Source organism: Zonotrichia leucophrys, chromosome 4A, assembly GCF_028769735.1.
Source record: "Zonotrichia leucophrys gambelii isolate GWCS_2022_RI chromosome 4A, RI_Zleu_2.0, whole genome shotgun sequence".
NCBI classification, from domain to species: domain Eukaryota; kingdom Metazoa; phylum Chordata; class Aves; order Passeriformes; family Passerellidae; genus Zonotrichia; species Zonotrichia leucophrys.
In genome coordinates this window covers 12,282,724-12,302,391 of record NC_088174.1, presented here as the reverse complement: position 1 = coordinate 12,302,391, position 19,668 = coordinate 12,282,724, and the positions used below count along the sequence as shown (strand labels likewise).

Below are 19,668 nucleotides of genomic sequence, written 5' to 3'. Positions count from 1 at the left end.
GGTGGTTATTAAAAACATGAACTCCAAAGCACCAGGCAAATGGAAGGAAAGCCCTGATCAGTTCCATTCTTGTTGGTCAGCTGGGACAGATGGATGGACAGACACACATGTATGCCCACGCAGGACACATTCCTTTCTTAGCTGTTCTGGCACTTACTCCAGTGCTGCAGAGGAGAATTTAGGTCAGACCAAAAGTTGCATCCCACAGGAGTAAATGGATACATCCTCCTAACTAGGCATACAACCTTTTCAGTGTCCTGTCCTGCAGCTCTTGTTACACAGAAGGGAACAGATCCCAGTGGCTACATGGAATTAACTTCTCAGCAGCTGAAATCATGGTTTCTGCAAAATGCATTATCAGTTAATACCCATTTCTGGCATCACATGGAGAAAGCAGACCACTCTTGCTGGATTTTGGGGTCTTTGGGCTGTATGTCAGTGTGGAGACCTACAGACCCCAAATTTTGGCTATCTAGGTCAGCATGGAAAGCAGGGTGAGCAGAAAGCCCCCTTAAGCAGTGTGGTTTGCAGCATCTGTGTTGGCTTACAGTTCCTGGGAGGGCTTTGTTAGTTTGTAACATGGATCTGCTTTGGCTGAGTGAGGTTGGGAGTGTGAATCTGCACAGACCTCACGAGACTGCAGAACAGACTGTGGGAGCCAGGATCTGAGAGCAGTGTTGTAATTAGAACAGGTAGAAGTTTTGCTCTGGCCAAGGTTGTTGTAATAAATCCATTGTATATTAGCAGGTTTTCAGATGTTGGCACAGAATTGGGCATCATGTTCATTAAAGCTGGCTACTGGTGTGGCACTTGTGACTAGTGCATGGGAACTGCACCTAAATATGTCTCACTAATTGCAGTTTTATCCCAGAATTGTCATTGCCAAACTCTCCTTTTGCCCACAGAGATGTCAGTGTATTATCTTTGGCATTGTGAGCCCATCATGTTTGCCTCTGTGGAAAAAGGCCTGTCCTGTTGCCACCACAGCTTGCTATGCTTCTCCATGGGCTCAGCTCCTAGCAAACATTTACAATGCCTTAACCTCCCTTTCACTAGAGATGGTAGCAAATACTGGTCACATATCTGCTTTCTAGTGCCAGGTGCTTTTTAAAGAGCACTTCTGAAGGTGTTTTTTAAGAGAAAAATCCCCTCTGTGACTTAAATGTGCATATGTTACTGGCTGTAATAAACAACTCACTAAATAGATCAGTCTGCAAAAGCTGTCTGAGGTGGAATACTTGCCTAGGGCAAGGCAGGCTTTCTTTTTATTTTTGCTTGTTTTTTTTCCTTTTTTCTCTTTCTTCCTTTCTCTTGAAGCCTTGCTGCCTCCTAGATGGAGGGTTGTGATTCAATGTCACTTGGCCTGAATGTCCTCTTTGGAAGCCAAGGTCCATGTGAGATGTGTGGTCCTTGCCTGCTGTGCCTAGCAGGCTGCAGGACCTCTCTTAAAGGTACTTTTTGTATCTGCACCTTTAATCCTTTGACCAACAGCAAGTTCATTATACTGTGGGCATGAAATCTGAGGCCTGGCATGGATCAGAAAGCTTTGGGGTCCTTGCTTGGAGCTGTGTGGAGTTGGTGGCACACAGTCAGCCCTTTTCTGTGGCTTGGTAGCTTCTCTGCAAAGCCAGAGCAGAGGGGAAAGGTGCTGCTGGGCACAAATATGCCTGGCACATGTGGCTGAAACAGGAGCACGAGGACAAAGGTTGGTCATTGGTGAACTGAAGCATAGCCTGAGAAAGCAGCTGGGGACATCAGTGGGACAGCAGGGTGAGGAGCAGGGCAAGCTGGCTTTGCTCTCTGCCATGGGGCAAATGCTAGCCAAGAGCAGAAAGGTGTTCTGTGCCTTGGAACATCAGACCCCTGGCTCTGACAGGTATCAGAGCAAATCCTGTGGTGGCAACTGAGGCCATCACCCTCCTGTGCTGCTGCATCTGCTCTTGCCCTGCAGTCACCTCCTTTGTTGGCTTAAGCTGTTGCACAGAGGGGCTGTCATGTCATGTTCTGACATATCTTGGTTTTTCCACCTCAGGTGTGGAAAGCCAGAGTGGCAGAGCCCAGCCACATCCTTTCCTGCTCAGGGAATGGTTGTATTCTGCCAAATTCTTAGAAAAACCCAACCAAACCTAGCCACATATCTTTTTATTTGCAGTTTCATTTTTTCTTTCTGAAACAGTGAGAGTGAGGTTTTCTGAGCATGACTTTGCCCTCTGCAGGACAGGAGGGAGGGTTTGGGTCAGACATTTAGTTATCAATCTCTGCTCTTCCCTATTTGCCTTTTCCCTTGTGTAAACTTGAGCCATGAGGCTGCCAAAGGTGGTCACATGTCCAATATTTGTATTCATGAACACAGTACTTTAACATTTATTCTCCTGGGCTTTGATGTACTTTGCCTGGTTCTGTCTACGTGTGGTTTGCCTGCTGCAACTGTAATATTCAACAGACACTGTAGGTAGAGGAAGGTCAGAAGCATCAACTTTCCATATGACCTTGACAGATTCATCTGGTGAAAGTTATAGAATTGGATTATGGGATTTACAATGAAAAGATGGTTTAAGGGACAAGAGAAACTGCACTTGCTGTTTTCAAATGCTGGTCTGGTGTAATAGCAATCAGGAGGGACACAACTGAGGATGGAAGGTGGAAGACATATGTGAAGTTTAATTTAGTTTGTTTTTCTTTGGGGTTTTGTGGTGTTTTTTTTAATACAGTACTTGTGCAGTATTGTTCCAGAGAGCTGGCGTGGGCTTTTTTTGTAATTTATTATAGAAGAAAAATCAATGACTTGCCAGTGTTTCTGTCTTCCAGGTAGAACTGATTTTTATTTTTTTACTTAGAAATAGTCCCACATTGAAACCCACAGGAATATTAACTTTGGTGGATGTCACCTCCTCCACATCCTGCTCTGTACCTGCAGTGATCCCAGGGCTAAACATGCTCCTAAACGTGCTCTCTTTACTGGACACTAAATGCCTTCTTTTGTAATTGTTATCTCTCATTTCCTTCAGCAGGTCTGTAAAGTCTTACTTTTCTTGGAGAGAACCTGTTCTTGATACTGTATTAAAGAAACCTATTTTATTGTGCTTTTAACATTCCTGAATAGGAGAGTAGTGGAATAATACTTGGAAGACATTAAAAATGCTCAGTTCAGAACTCTAAATGATGATAATTCTACTCTGTTTAAACCTAATTTCAAATATGTGGTGGTAACAGACTGATATGTTTCACAAATGTAGCATAATCAAAATATATTGGTGGATACAAAAGAAAAGAGCTTGATCAAGTCTTTATTCCTGTCTTTTGTGACATGAGATTGCTGTTATAATCTCTCAGATAAACATTTTTTTCTGCTCTGTGGTTCTACAGCTCAAAAAACATACTTTGACAGTGCCATACTATTTTAATATATATTTATTGGGCTTGGTAAACACTGTCCATTGCTTGGAGCAAGCTAAATGTTCCACAAACCAAAAACATTAAAATCAATACACTTTTTTCATTGAGCATAACAGAGCATGCCATTGGCCTCAAAGAAGAGAGCTTGGCAGGGGAACAGAGCTGGAAAGAGTTGTCAAGATGTAAAAATATAATGAAGGAGCTACAGGGCTTTTCCCCAACAAAATAACTGCTCTGAGTTTTTAAGAACCTTCAAGTATAACAAACAGCTTGGAATGAAAATCCTGCGTGAGAGCAGGAGGACAGCCATGACCTCTTTGTGCTGTCCTGGGGAAACTCAGTGGAACATTGCTGTATTCAGCAATGTGCAAAACTTCACTCACAGCAGCTCTCAGCTTCCCTAATTGCCAGGTGAATAAGGATTTGGGAATTTAGGCTAGTGCCTGTGGCTGCTTAGAATCTACTGGAATGCAGTAGTTGCATGTCCCCCCTGTTCCTAATTAAAATATATTTTTAAATGTCAGGGTGATAGTACTTGAGCTCTGTGGTAACAAGGCATCGTTTCTTTCTGGAGCTGGGTTTGCTTGCCGAGGTCAGTGGTTTGAAGTGATTGGCAATGGCTGTGAGTGGCTGTCACCAGTTAAGGTGCTACCAGAAAGGGAGATGAGGACATAGAAATGCTGCTTTGTTTTTGTCTCCTGCTCTGCTTTGAGCTGTGTAACAAAAACAAGCTTGACAAGCATTTTGAGGCTGCAGATTTTAGAGCGAGTCCCAGATAAGCATGTTTGAGTTCCTGCAGAGCACATCTGATCTTGCAGACCCCCCTGCCCAAGTGCTTTGCACTTTTATACAGACTGTTTGAAAGACTGGCATGTGCAGTAGGGCTTGGCCACGCTGTGCATCTGTTTGTTCCCAGCATTTGCACCTGATCACTCCCTTACCCTGGTGTGAGGGAGCACTGTGATGTGCTCAGGGTACATTTTTAATATCCTGGTGAAATTGTTCGGCTCCTCAACTGTTTGTGCCATTGATGGGAAGTGTGTCCCCTGCTTGGGCAAAGTGCTGCTGTCCCTTATGTGCCTTTAGGTGGTGACCTGTCCAGCCCTGCAGTAAGTAGATGACTGCGGCTCTGTCAGCTTGGCCACGTGCCACAGGGTTGGTTATCGTGTGTTGGTGGCAAGGGGCAGCTTTCCAGTCCTGTGATGGGAGAGAGCCTTCAAGCACAGCACATCCCCCTGAGCCAGTGGCACACAACACAGCCCCTACAGCCTGGTTTGTGTCTGTGGTAGAGGTTGGCTTTCTCAGACAAAGGCTGGGTTGACAAAGAGATGGAAGTGTTACGGGTCTTTAGCAGTGTTTGTTCAGCAGTCTCCTCAGCTGCCTGTTGGCAGCTTTATTTCTGGACTTGAATACCTTTTGTAGAAGTGATGCTGGATTTTTTTACCTTGTGTGTCCTTCTTTCCATCTTCCCTGCAAAGCAAAAATATCCCAGCAGAACAGTCACAGGGGGAGGCTGAAGAGCAGCATCAGTGTCTTAGAGCCGAGGATTGTTGTATTTGCTTTTCATTCCTTGTGCATTTTTCTAACTCCCTGGACACAGAGCTAGAGCCTACCTGGACTGTGAAGTGATTGTGTTTCACTGAAGTGTTGCAGAGGAATATAATGTTTTAGATTTTTTAAGCTCAAGCATTGATTGGCTTCCCAAGGCTCTGCCCCATGGCTGTAGGGAGAGGAAAACTGGGTACACTGGGACTGTGCAAAGTGCACCAGCCTCCCTTCAGTGGGGTGAACACTGAATGCCCGCTTGGTGTGCTCTGAGGGTTTTCAAGCTGCCTTGCACTTGCATGTGCCACTGAGCTTTGCTTTGAGCTCTCAGTTCAGAAGGACCCAAACCTCTTGTTGTAGCTGCCAAATGTCACCTGCTTTCATTTGGAATCATGCAAAACATCAAGGTTCATTCATTTCAGTCAAGATCAAGTCTAGGCTTGCTCAGAAAGGGCTTGACCTAACATCCATTGAAGCCACAAAATTCAGTTGCTGTTTTAGTGACAAGCTCTGGGGCTGCCTTGAGAGTGCTGGGAACATTGGTAGCCCTGGGAGGTTGTGATAACTATTCTAGTTTTTCCACTGAAGCTGTGTGGAAAGGCAGGTCTGACTCTTGTCCTCTGTACCCTGACAAAAGACATGTCCCTGTTCACCTCAGCAGCCCTGGGTCAGAGCTGACATGCTGCTGCTGCAGCTCAGAGCATCGTTCAGAACAGCACAAAACCTGCAATCCATTCTCCAGTGGCTGCAGGGGAGCTGAGTTGGGCCAAAATAACACCTGGGCTGGTTTTAGCATTTTTCTTCTGTTTTTCTTCTTTCCCTGCGCAGGCTCGGAGAGGTGGCTCTTTATACTCAGAGGTGGGAATTTCAAAGTTAGGCAAAACTCACCCTAGAGATATTGTAAAACTGTGGTTTGTGCTTTTTATGGGCTGTTGAATTCTATTTCCAGCAAATTCTGTATTCATGAACTGTACTCTTTCTTGGCTAGAACATGAATTTCACAGGGTCTGTATCATCCATAGCTGGAAACCACCAGATTAACCTTAACTCTAGCATTTTTATTCACACACACTGAAATTGAAAGTTCTGTATGGTAGGAAGTCTGTGTTGCTTCCCTTGCCTTGGAGGCTGATTGCCATCTGGTAATGCTAACTAGAAGATACATTTTGCTTTTTCTTTCCAGCTATGATCTGTTCACAGCAGGATCCTCACCATAACAGCAGTCTCTGGGCTCTCTGTAAATGGGTGTTACACCTGCATTTGAAAAATGTCAGCAGCCAGCTGTGCTGTATTTTTTATTGCTGTTACAAGTAACTTTGGACCACCAGCTCCTTTGTACCCAGTACTGTCTAAGCGGGGCTGCTGGTGTAGGAGGGATGCAGAGCACAGACTATCTAGAATCCCAACATCTGTCCCAAAAGGAGCAGAAAAAGCAGTAGAACTGGAAAGCCTTTGTGATGGGTTATTTCAGAGAGGGAGAATGAAGTGCTGGTGTTAGGTTTAGGAGTCTTTGATGCAGCACAAATCCACTTCCAAACAAGACAGGGAAGAAAGCATAGGATAAATTTTTATGTGACTATCCACAACAGCTTGGAAAGCTGAGTTCAGTGGTAGTCTGGAAGGATGTGCTTGGCAGGACTGTGCAGTTTTGTTTTGTTCTGATGGCTTGAATGATGGAATAGAGAGTGTGCTTGTTAAATTGGTAGAGTGCTTTGAGCTGGGAGGAACTACAGACACTCTTTAGAGAGCCAGGTGTGGAGTTGCAGATAGTCTTGACAGGTTGGAAAAGTAATCCATAAAAAGGTGAGTGAGTTCAATAAAAGCAGTATGAAATACAAAGTTGGAGTGAATCAGCTGCCTCATACAGGGAGCAGCATAGCTGGGTCTGGAGTAGTTCTGGGAAAGGCTTGTTGAGAGTGAATCAAAGAGTGTTACATTGTTAGTAGGAAAGAAAATGCCATGCAGGGATGTAAAAGCAGCAGTGTCTTGTGAAAAAATCTGTGTACCTGCACAGCACTGGGCAGGGGTTAGGTGGAGCACAGTGCAGGTGCCCACAGCAGCAGGGACTGGGGGAGTAGCCTCAGGAAAAGCTTGGAGATTGTGCAGGAAGAGTTGGAAGAGGATGGTTTGCATAGTCTGGAACTGAGAGAAAAAAGAGAGTTAGATGTTACAGCAGCCTTTAAGTATGGGCCCTTCCTCGAGGAAAGGAATAATTCCTATTCTGGCCTAAACCAGAAGTTTTAAGTTTCTGTTGCAAGTGGAGCAAAACTGCAGTTGGAAATCAGCTGTGAGGAGCCTGGTGTGTTGGAGTCCTGTATCTGGGAAATGCACAAGTAATGGGAACAAAGCAAATAAGTGATCTGTGTGGGCAATGGGGACATGTGTCACTTCACTATATCCTTCTAGACATGGATTTTAGGATGTTTGTAGGGGGGTCTAACAGCCTTCCATGAGAACATATTCAAGGAGTGTTTTCTACATAATTTCACTTTTAAACTGCTCTGTGAGAGTGAGCTGCTCCAGCACTGCTAGGAGGAAAGCATTGCTCTTCAGCAGAAGTTACCTGATGTATTTGGGCCAGGGTCAGTGTTCAAGGGGGGGTGTGAGGTAGCAATTCCCAGTGAGTTAGTTGGCATTGTAATTTCTGAAATTCCATTAGCCTGTAGAAAGGACTTGCAGATAAAGGTGTGTTCAGGGCTGGCTTTGAACTGCAGCGAGTGACAGCTGGGCTGCATGAACACCTGTCTGAGACATAACACTTGCTAATGATCAGACTGACTTGTCAGCTCCAGCCTCCTTTGTTTTCCAGTTGAAAACATGTTATTTCCATGCTATTTGATGTTTGCCAGTGGAAGGTGTTTGATCCAGCAGTGAGATGGACAGCTGTGGAAAGAGGAGCATGGTGCAGCATTGGAGGTGGCAGGATGAGCCACTCAATGCAGCCAGCGTTCCACTTGCTCAGCCCTGGAGCAGATTGCTTAGGGACAAACTGCAGTGAGCAGTTGAGTAGAGGTGGTGCACTGGTGGTTTGCTGTCCTGGAAGGGTAACTTCAAAACTGCAAGTCCTTATAGGATGGGTGGAGGACTTAGAGCTTGGGCACCAGGTACCAACTCTGCCTTCCAGGATCTCTCTTTTCTTATAGAGCAAGTGTCAGTAGGGGTACACCTAAAGCAACACTACTGCTCAGTACATGTTCTTAGTTGTGCTGCTTGGACATGGGGGTGCAGCCCTGAGCTCCCCACTTTTTGCCTCCCACTGTTGCAGGACAATTCATGCTCCATGGCATGAATTTGCAGCGTGCCCTGCAAATGTGGAGCAGACACCCTGGTGTTGAGGTTGTATTGTGTATGAGAAAGCCATGCAAGGCTGTGGCAGGAGCAAGGATCCATGGCCAGGAGAGCCTTTGTGTGCATGTGGTGAGTGGGATGGAAAGCAGGGAGCGTTTCATGCCTCAGCACTGGAGCGACAGGCACTGAGTAAGCAGGGCCAGCACATCTCTGAATGTGCCTCCCCACTGAGTTCCTCTTGGGGAGGTGGAAATCTGCTGCTTCATGCGGAGAGAAGTTATGTAGACAAGCTGTGTTTTGGTGCCTGGTTTTGTGCAAAACATGGAAATCCTTTCCTGCCTGGTCTCTTTTCATTCTTTTTGCTGTCAGTCATTGCACATGTCATCAGTATCTGTGGAAAAGACTGCACAGTCAGGGCACCAACCTACTGCAGCCTCCAGTGTGTGAAAAGCCGCATTAGCTTGAAGATTTTCACATGAGAACTGTTCATGATTGATGGGATGTAGTGTGCAGTCATTAAAACCAGAAATGTGTGTCTGGAACCCCTCACTGGTGTCCGGGATTAAAGAGACCGTAACAAACTGCATTACTGGTGCACATGTGAGCAAGCCTTGGGGCTTGTGCTGGGAGCCTTGTTTCTGCAGCACAGTTCCACTCACTTCAGCAGCCAGGGAGGAGAGAATTTGTGCAACATGCTTAGGGAAGGTTCATCCAGCCTGGTGCAGTACCCAGAATGCTCTTATTTGCATCCCGCTGAGCTAGGATGCAGATGACAGGGTGCAAACTCCACACAACCAGGTATAATGGAGGTTTTTTACTGAGTTTCAGTGTGCTGCCTTCAGTGCTGCACTCCAAACAGCTGGCTTTGTTGCAGTGCAAGCTGCTGTCACGTTAGCTGGTGTCAGATGCCAGCCATTTACAGTATACGCCATCACAGCATGACTTAAGTTGGCAACACAGAGTCAATCACATGCCAGCAGCCTACTGTAAGGGTGGGGGAGTGTGTGGGAAGAAATGGGGAGAAGATACTCTTATAAAATCCTTTAATGATTTATTTTTAATATCCATTTTTCAAGCCTTGAAAAAGTGCAGTCCATATGCTTTTCCCTCCTGGTTGTAGTTGGCAAAGAAGCAGATGAACGTGGTCCTTCAGACTCCTTCCATTTTGTGAGGAGCCAGAAAACAGAGCTATATTTAGCGTGTTGCCAAGGCCAGCAGCAGTCTGTTACTGGGTGGTGATTCCCTGGCTGCAGCCCTGTGTGCCACCCAGGACAGGGTGGGAATGTGCCTGTCCTGGACTCAGTACTGAGCCTAAATTGACAGCAGCAAATTTCAAATTTCCAGTTACAGGAGGATGGTGCACTGGTGCCAGCAGGCTCAGTGTGCTGCTTGCCAGCACAGATCAGTTTTTGAGCACCAGCCCCCTGCCAACATGTGCACTGGCCACTCCAGGTGCTGTAATGGTGCTTTTTGGTGCAACACTCAGCTTGGAGAATGCCTCAGTTGGTCTTCTGTGCACAGCTCTGGAACTGTCCTGTGCCCTGTGCTGAGCTTTTGATCTGCTAGAGCTACAGCTAGTCCCTGCAGGAAAGCTGTGCCTTGTAGCATAAATATGCTCTAAAATTGGAGGCCTAACTCCTTGTTGTATTTTCTCATGTTGTATTCCTAGGCCACTCAGGTATAAAATGGAGTTGTCCTTATTTATCCCCAGCCCAGTATCCACACAGCAGATTTGCTACCAGTTCCCTGTTGCTTTCCCTGCTGTGTTGCAGCTGGTACTGAGGAGTTAAAAATGGCATCTCCTCTGTTCTTCTGGCAGCTTTTGTAGAGCTGAAATTGGTCTTGAAGACTGTGTGTGTTTCTGGGAAGTACCAAGCACTGGTTGTGATGGAAGGGTAGAAGAAGGGCTCACCCCTACCAGCGTTGGAGTTCAGGGGGTATTGGTGGTGCCCATCACTACAGAGCAGGCATCTTGGAAGTTGTTACATAGCAAGATGTCTAAACTGGGAACATTTTGTGTCACTCTGTCACACCGCCACTTCCTAAAATTCATTGTCTGAGAGATGAAGAACTTACTGTGGTGCTGTAGAGGGGAGCTCAACTCAGTGTGGCTTACAGTGAAACAGAGTGGTTGGTGGTGCTCAGGATCAAAATGTTGGTGAGGAGGAGTTAGACCAAAGGCATGGGTTTGAATCTGAGTGTAGCAGTGATTTATTTAGTCTGAGCCCTCAAAGGCCTGACTGACAGCATTTCACAGCCTTTGCTCTGCAGCAGCACCTGCACAGCTCTGTTTTTTACAAATGCATGGCCTTGAAACCAGTAGCACTGTGTGGGCACAGGTTTCAGCTTACAGACTCTGTCTGCAAGACCAACGCCTCGTGCTGTATGGTGGTTTTTTTATTGGTTGTAAAAATATTCTGTTTGTAGAACCCCCTGTTGGAATTAAGCAAACTGCTTTGAGGGAAAAAAATAGAACAAAGCTTCACACCAAGCTGGGGTTGCTGGTATCAATGATATTCATAATTTCAGTTGAAATAGCAGAGTCCTTCTCAAGTTGACGTCAACTGTGTAGGTATTGTTTACACAAAATAGTAGTTCTTTTTTTCATCTTCTCCATTCCTGCAGTGTAGAAACATCTACACAGATTTATTCCAAATTTGGTAGAAGTCAGTGTTTCCCCAACCCAAAGCACTTGTGCCAAGTTACAGTCAGGAGGAGTTTCTGAGGCTGGAGCTGCTGCCTGGCCATGGGCAGCCTGTGGTTCCGTGGTTCTGCTCCTGGCCAGCAGCAGCCCTGCAGGAGCTGTGCAGGTGGGACACTCAGAAATGCTCTGAGGCTGAAGCCTGGGCTCCTGCTGGGTCCCAGGTGATGGCAAAGGCTGTAGAGAGGGCTGGTCCTGTGCAGCATGAGAAGGATGACCCAAACCTGCCCGGTGTTCTCCTTGCAGATTAGTGCAGTTATTTCCTTTGTAGTGGCACTGGGTGTCTGAGCACCAGCCAGCTGCAGTGGAGCCATTTTACCCTGCTTCACACAGATGTGAGAAAGTGTCTGGTGATGAAGCTTCATGTCCTCAGGGCCTGTGAGCAATTAACTCACTGTTGGGGATCTGGGGCAGTTGGATTGCTGAGAAGCCAAAACAATAGCATTAAAAAGCCTCTTTCCTTTTGAGCTGGGTTGTGGGAGCCACTGGGCTCTTTTAGGAGCAGGGCAGAGTTTCATTCCAGGAAGCCAGGCTGCTAAAGTTTGGAAGTAGTTCTTTTTCCTGTCCCACTGGCTTTAGCCCGTCACTTCTTGCATTTAATTATTTGCCTTTTGTTTAACTCTGATCTCTCTGGAGCAGATAAGAGAGGAGCCCGTTCCCATGGCACATGTCAAACAGCCCCTTTTAAGCTGCAGTCAAACTCTGCAGCCCTCTCTCCAGTGAAGCTGTTATCCCACTAGGAAGGGAGGCTGAGTAAAGCTTGGAAATCTCAGGCTTCTCTACAGCAACCTGGCATGCTGGGGAGCCTGGCTGGGGATTCAAACTCAGCCCCTGCAGTGGATTGTGGTGTTGGCTTTTTGCAGTGGTACTTGGAGTGTCTGGTGATTTCACCTGAATGTTTGCAAAAGCCATAAAGAACCCCCAGGGGAGAATCCTGGATGCATCAGGGGCTGATCCCAGGAGGTTCCACCTGAGCCTTGGGTGAGTGGTGTGTAACAGTGATATCCTTGTGGACCTGGTTATGGAGTTACAGCCCTGCTGCACATGATCCTGCTGACAGGGGCAGGTACATGGGGTCATCTGATGTGCCCCTTTTGGGAAGCAAATTTAATTACACTGAGACTGAGAACTTTGTGTCCAGCCCTTGATGACTGTGCCTGGGATAGGCTGGGTAATGGATGGTCCTGTGCCTTTGCTGGCTATGGGAGCTGTTATTAATTATCTGTCATGGAACAGCTCTGTGGCCTCCAGGTCTGGCCTTATTTTAATAGGCTTTGAATAGCTCAAAAGAATTTGTTCCTCAAAAAAGTCACAATTTTTGCATAAAGTTAGATTAAGTATTTCATGTTTTCTGTATGCCTCTTGTTTCTTGAGGAAGAAATTCAAAAAGAAAGGAGGGGAGAGAGAAAACCTTATTTTTCAAGAACTGTTTTGTCTTAATGACAACATTTGTTACTAACTTTCTTATTTAGTGATATTTATCTTCTTATGTCTACCTGCAAACACTATTAGACAGTTTATACATGTTTTTGAAGTGATGCTCTCAGTTGATTTGCGGGGATAACATCAGTGATCTCTTGACTTTTAGGAGCCACATGTTTATTGCAGGAGGGAAGGAGTCAGTGATGCAACCCACATCACTTTTGACAAATGAAAGTGTGAAGGGGGAAAATCATTCAGCATTTTGGGGTATCTGCCAGTTGTGGATCAGAGGTGCTGCCTTACAGAGCTGTCCTCTTAAAGTTTTATCCAGTGCAGCTGGGGAAGTGGTAGAGACAGTTTTGTTTCTTCTGTCTGGTTGTCAGGGCCAATTAAGTGGTCTGGTGTTGGGAAGGAGGGGAAAAGCAACCCACACAAGGAACCAGGGAATTTTTGTTGTTGTTTCTGGAACTGTTGCCACTAGTTTCTGAAAGTCTTGGTGTTTGTGTTAGATTGTTTGGGATTTTTTCTTACAACAATCATTTTAACATCAGGAAGCCTGACTTTTTGGTTTAGCTTGATAGTACTCAGTTAGTGTTACTGCAGGAGAAGTCATGTTGCTCTTCTCTTCACCTACTATAGAAAAATCACAAAAGAGGCACAGTAGCTACCAAGCCGCCTCCGCCTCGATGATTGTGTTGTTCCAGTAACCCAAACAATCCTTAATTAAATTTCTCTGGCTGCCCTGGGTGTTATATTCACTGAAATGCTGTTCCATTATGTTTTTTAGGGCCGGTGTACCCGAGAGAACTGCAAATATCTCCACCCTCCCCCACATTTAAAAACACAACTTGAAATAAATGGACGCAACAACCTGATCCAGCAGAAGACGGCCGCAGCCATGTTTGCTCAGCAGATGCAGTTCATGCTCCCTGGTGCACAGCTACAGCCAATTGTGAGTTACAGCCCTGCTCCCTGTCCCTGCAGCCAATTGTGAGTTACAGCCCTGCTCCCTGTCCCTACAGCCAATTGTGAGGTACAGCCCTGCTCCCTGTCCCTACAGCCAATTGGGAGGTACAGCCCTGCTCCCTGTCCCTACAGCCAATTGGGAGTTACAGCCCTACACCCTGGCCCTACAGCCAATTGGGAGTTACAGCCCTGGCCCATCAGGCTCACACTGCTCCCTGTCCCTCCCTGTCTGTTCACAGAGGTCCCAGCCCTGTGCCTGAGCTCAGGCCATTGTGCTGCACAGAACTGGGCAGAATCTTCCAGAGGGTCTTACCACCCTTACAGCTGATTGATGTACATCCCAGAGTGGGGATGTACATCAATCAGCTGGTCAAAAAAGCACCTGGTGGTAAGACCCTTCCACTTGAAGGGTCAATTCCAAGTGGCTCAATTCCAGTGGATCCTGTTTTGGATTGTTATTTTGTATTGAGATGATGCTGACTCCCTTGGACTAGCTGTGTGGCACTGTTGGACTAAAACTAGGGAAGATGAATCCTACCTAGCCTTTAACCCTTTTTAATGTCTGGGAGTGGGACCATTTCACTGCAGTTGTCCCAGCAGAGAGCTGTACTAATGTCACAGCCCTGTCACTCGTTTCTCACAGTAATGCTGATTTAGAGGTAGAGCAGGAAGGATTTGCTTCTTTTCAGGTAGGAAGGGGAGCCTGTGGGAGATGGATGTTTGCAGAGCAGGTAGTTCAGAGAAGCCTTCACTGCCTGTCCCTGCTTTTGCCTGTCAGTTAAAACAGGTTTCAGGCTGGAGAGCCCTGTTACGCCAGGGAGAGAATGGCTTGTGTCTGCTGGTTGGTGTATCTGGGAGGGGATGACACTTGTCAGCTAAGTTGTAGTCTGTCATAATGTCTATTTTAAGAGCTGTCAGAGGTCTTGAAGTAGCTCTTCAATGCTGATGTGAATAAGCTGCACTGAGAGTTAATTAGGAGTTCTCAGTTTGAAGCTGGGACTGAGTGTCTTTCCTGGGGCAGTGTACACTTAGTGTGCTGTAGCTGGGTGAGGCTCCCTGTGCTATGCCACTTGGAAGGACTGGCCAGATCCTTTGGACAAGCTCTTCTAGCCTGAAGGGGTCAAGTCTGTGAACCAGCCTGAACTTGGCCTCCTGGTGTCCCACCTACAGTGCCTGGCCTCTCTGCCCATGTGGGACACAGCATCTGTCACCACAGCTGAAAAGCTCAGGTGTTTCTGGTTTATTGTCACCAGAGAACAGTGAAGGATTCCTCCTCATTAGAGGCTGTTGTGATGTTTGATGTAAGAACTTGTGATAGAGGTTTCCCTGTTTCAGCAGGGAAAGCTGATCAGTGTCCCTTCATGATGGTGGCCTGCCACCCAGCTGGGCTATTTCCTCAGTCTGACGTATTCCTCCTGTGTTTTGGGGGGGTTTTCCATGCTTACCATCGCTCTGATCATCTTGTGTGTCTGCTAGTAGCTTTATCCTGCCCTATAAGCTAAGAAAATGCTGTTTATTCTTCCCATTTTGAAGATGGAAAGTTGATACAGAAGAGAAAATTGGCCACAGAGAGGGTCTTTACTTGTGCTGTACCTTAGACTCTTATCTGCTGTAGTCTTGCGCATCTTTTTTGTGGAGCTTGAAAATATGTCCAAATCAGAAGGAATCCTGAATTCCCTCAAAATAGTGACATTGGTTTCCAAACCCTGTACCAAAAGCAAACCCTTCCTCTTCTGTGAGGAATTCACAGTGGATGTTCTCTGGCTGGCTATTCAAAGCATCTTTGGGATTTCCTTTTTGGAAAGTTCCCATCTTCCCACTTTGCAATCTTGCAGGTCCAGTATGCTCCTGAATTTTATGCCTGCCTTTTAAATTGCCTCTGAGACTGAATATGTTGGTTTGTCTAGTTGGTGCTCTCATTTCAGAAGTAACCTTATCTGATGAGAAAGGCCCCTGGTTTCTAAATTGTGCCATGAGGGAGACATGGGCAAAGAAGAAAAATAAAAATTTGTTCTGCAGTGACTGCTCCCTTCATGCTTTCCCACGCTTTACTCAGACTAAACAAGCTCTTGGTCTGATTGCTGCTGCCCAACTTGCTCCACACCAATTTCAGGACAGACAAGAGATTGCTCTTTCAACTGCCTTTGATTTCCCGAAGATGCTGTCAGTGGAAGCTGGCTTTGAGAATTCTTTTCTCTCTAAATGAGAAGGGTGGGGCCTCCTTCTGGGTACACATGAAATTCGCCAAAGCAGAAGGTATTGTATGTGATGCAGCAGCAGAACAAATCCCATGTGATCAGAAAGCTGATCAACAGGATGCCTGCTTAATTGGGATGCTTGCCAGAGATGAGATTTGAAACAGCACACTTAATAGCTCCAAACAGCAGCTGAATGCTTAGACATTTTAAAGTGCAATTTCACCAGAAAAGCTACTGAGTTAAAAAAAAGAAAATACCACCAAAAAACCCCCACCAAATCTAAACCAAACCAGCACTTGAGAGAGCAGTTTTTCACCAGGCTTCCTGAAATGGTGTCTGTCTGTGAGCTGGGCTCTGGCATTGATAGGAAGAGCTGCTTTGGTCAATGTTGTTTATGTCTGGTTTCTCAGATATGGTCACTTTGTGTCCTGTGTGTGCCAGTGCAAGACCAAAAAGTGCTGCACCTTGGGCCTAGTGCCCATCCTCTCCATCCTGCTTTATCCCTTTGCAGCAGTGTGGGGCAGACTTTTGGAGCTGACCATGGAGGTGCTTCAGCCCAGGCTCCTGGTGACATGGTGGAGCAGGGCACTGGTTTGCCTCAACAAACTGTTGATGGAGCATGGCAGTGGTGACACACCTGCCACCACTCCTGCCCTGCAGCTGCCTCTGCTGCTGCCTAGGGAAGCTGTTTCCTCTCTGTTTTCCAGCTCTTTGTCTTTTCTTCATGCCAAGATCTTTGTAGACGGACTATCTTGATAGTTCTGAGTCACCCATGCCCCTGAAGGCAGCCCAGATCTTAACCCAGCCCTTGGTCCCCTCCTGGGGCAGCAGGATCCTGCTGCCACTCCTTGGTGCTGATGAAGGGGTTAAAGCAGAGGGTGAGCAACTTGCTTGGCCAGTGATGTTTGGAGCAAATGCTGGAGCTGATTTCAACAGGTGCTTTGCACAGGCATTTTTTCCATGCAGCAAAAACCTGATTTATATCTCAACTCTAGTCAAAGACATGCTAGGTATGAATAAATGCAGGTATCCTGGCCCACCCAGGAGCTGGTATCTGCCAAGAGACAGTGCTGTGGGGTGTTAACACCTGTCTTTTACACTACAACAGCCCACAAATGAGATATTCTTTGAGCTAGGAGTGTGTCTTTGCAGTCTGGTTGGGGAAATGAGCATCTGTGGTGGTAGGTAGCTGGATGCTTTGGCCCATTAGATTCACTCCAGCATGCTCAGCCTTCGTGTTGGAGGGTGGTTTTGCAGCCAGCCAGCCCCATGTAGTTACAATGGGGGGAAGGCAGATTTTTGGGTTTTCTGACAGCATCAAGTATGTTTTTAATATCAAGGTTTTCAGTCATGCCAGTACGAGATCTTTATCTTCAGTTTCTAACACCAGACTGTAAGCTGCCATTGTTTTTTGTGTGCTTTCCATATATAGCTGCTTAGCAGTGACCTGTCTCCCCTCCTTCAGGCTATCAACACCTCTGTATTTACAGTGGGCCTCTCATTTTCAGGCTTTCCCTTTTTTAGGGTCTGAGGTAACTCAGAATCAACACTTTCTGGCTGAGACAGTGCTTGTGTTTGACAAAACACCAACCGCTCTTCTGCCTTCCTCTTCACACCCACTCTGTGTTTCTTCTCTAGCTTTAGCACAATTTCTGCTAGCCAAATCGAATGCAACTCCTAGATTGTTAACAAAATCAGCTGTTCCAGGTTCTGCTGTCACCAGTGGTGACAAATGCCCCTCCCTGGGATGGTTCCTTCTCTCTGCTCACACCTTCAACCCAGCAGCTTCCATGCTTGAGGTCTGTGAGGAGCTCAGAGCTGTCCAGTCCTTGGCAGCCCTCCCCCTGAGATGTGTTCTCACAACAGCCATTTCAGCTTTTTAAAATTATTACTATTCTTACAAGCATTTTAATACTCAGTAAACCAGTCTTGTGAGCTGCTACCAGCCTGAACCCTTTGCTGCTGCACTGTAACCTGTTTCCCTCTGCAGAGGAGTTACTGGTAGTCTCTCTATTCTATGATTTATAAAAGCTAATTTGCAAGGAATTAGCAAACCTGTCTCTGTATTTCCTGAATTAGCAAGAGCTTGAAGGAGGGCAGCAGGAGTAAATTCTGATACTTTCTATCCCTCTGTTTTGCCCTAGAGCACACCAGCAATTAAATTGAGAGTATGGTTTTTAGTGTACAGCCATAACATTGCTCTGTCAGGTCTCCTGTCCTTCCCTTCCTCTTCCTCCCAGTTTTATATCAGGACCATATGCCATTTGGTCTGGGATATCCCTTGGTTCAGTTGGGGTCAGCTGTCCTCTGTCCCCTCCTGACTCCTTGTGCTGCCCCCCATGGTCGCCTCACTGGTTGGGTGGGACGAGAGGCAGAAAAACCTTTGGCCCTGTGTAAGCACTGCTCAGAAACAGCAAAAGCATCCCTGAATTATCTACACTGTTTCCAGTACAAATCCAAAGCACAGCCCTGTACCAGTTACTGTGGAGAAAATTAACTGTATCCCAGCCAAAAGCTGTCACAGGAGGTGGACAGGAGGCACGTTGAGGAGGGCAGTGCTGTTTGGAGTGAAAATTACATTTGGGTTCTGGCTGCAAGGAGGAAATTTGCTCACATTCCCTGAGGACATGGGGGACCTGCACAGACGTAGAGGGAAGCATTGGCTGGCAGCATCCCTATTACTGGTGCTGATGCATGAGCCAGACTGGATTTCCCAATCCAAGACAGGCAGCCGGGTCTGGCAGTGAGCACAGCCCATCTTTTCCCCTCATCAGCCACAATAAATACAGAGCTCCCTGGTGCCAGCTCACAAAGGCACAGTTCTCAGAGTGCTTCACACACTCCAGACTGAAAACTCCAGCTCTTGTAGGTTGAATCTGTTGAGTGAGGTCTGCTTGTTCCCTGGCTGTGCACCCGCTTGGCTGCGAGTGCAGCCCCAGCCTGCGGGCAGGGTGTGGAGCACAACTGGCACTTCCCATCAGGGGAGCAGGCACTCAGTGCAGGCAGGCAGAAGGAGCCTTGGGAAACCTTGGGGAGGCAGCAGCAGATGTCAGGGCACAGAAAGGGGTGAACAAACAGCAGCAGCAATAAAAACTCCTCCTGCTCCTACGAGCATCCCTCTGTGGGTCTCCAGGACCGCAAGTGGATGGTGCAACTCAGTGATCAAGAGATCACTGATGTTATCCCTGCAAATCAGTTGTTCCTCATGCACATCTTTCCTCCACTCACTTCAGCTTGGGTTTGGATCCATTAGCCCTTGCTGATTGCTCCCAGTGAGAAGAGGGACTGCTTTTGAGGGAGTTCAGGATTGTGTTTCAGGGAGCAGGTCCTGCTTCCACTTTGTAGCAGCTTTGGTGAAGAGGCTGGTAGACCATCTCTTAGTGAATGTTTCAGGTGAATTCACTCAGTGTGAGGTGTTGCAAGCCCCCAGCATTCCCAGTCTGCACAAATCCTTCCTTCAGCAATGGGAGGAACATCTTCCCTTTGTCTCAGAAACCAGCAAGGTCCACACTTAGCTGTGTTTGAACCCAGCCAAGCAGGAGAAGCTTGCTTTAAAGGATGTCCTGGCATTTTGGAGCAGGTGCCACACCTGCTCAGTCAGGATACTTCTGCTGTATTAGGTGCTGAAAAACATAGGGTAGGTTTGCCCACACATTTGTGCAAGCCACATGTACTGCAAGGTTTGGGTTACTATGGGTACATAAAACAAATGCTGACAACATGTCAGGCCCCACTATAACCTGTGCAGACTGGCCAGGCAGGAGAAGCTCCTTAAAACAGAATTTATGGTGCAAATGGTGATGGAAGTTCAGCAGATACCACTGTAATTACTGGTATTTGCACAAAAGAAAACAGTCTAATGGATGCTGCTTCCTCACTAAAGTGTTCAGGGAGTCACAGATTTGAAAATCCTAAAGAACCTTTTTAGCAGCAAAAGATGTAAAATATCTGGGAGCCACCAGAGAATTGAAAGAGAGAAGAAAATTATTTAATAAAGGGCTGTGGATTGGGGGATCTCTGGCTTTAGTGGCTGAAGTCTTCCAACAGCTGAAGCAGTGCTTGACTAAGGCTCACAGGAAGGAAAATTGGAAATCCCTTCCAGAAAAAGAATTACTTGGTTCTGCTGCACTTAAAGTATCCAGCACCATTGAT

General features: G+C 46.6%; 1 protein-coding gene across 18 annotated transcripts in view; it reads left to right on the top strand.

Annotated features, from left to right (window-relative positions):
- The window catches only part of MBNL3 (muscleblind like splicing regulator 3), a 92,357-nt gene that overhangs the window by 46,641 nt on the left and 26,048 nt on the right, over positions 1 to 19,668 (top strand). For all 18 annotated transcript variants that reach the window (XR_010440217.1, XR_010440216.1, XM_064712567.1 and 15 more), the window contains one exon: positions 13,140 to 13,304. Coding sequence is in view for 16 of the 18 variants with exons in the window: in XM_064712567.1 (XP_064568637.1) it covers positions 13,140 to 13,304 (165 nt within the window). In the remaining 2 variants the exon portion in view is untranslated. The remainder of the gene's footprint in view (positions 1 to 13,139; positions 13,305 to 19,668) is intronic.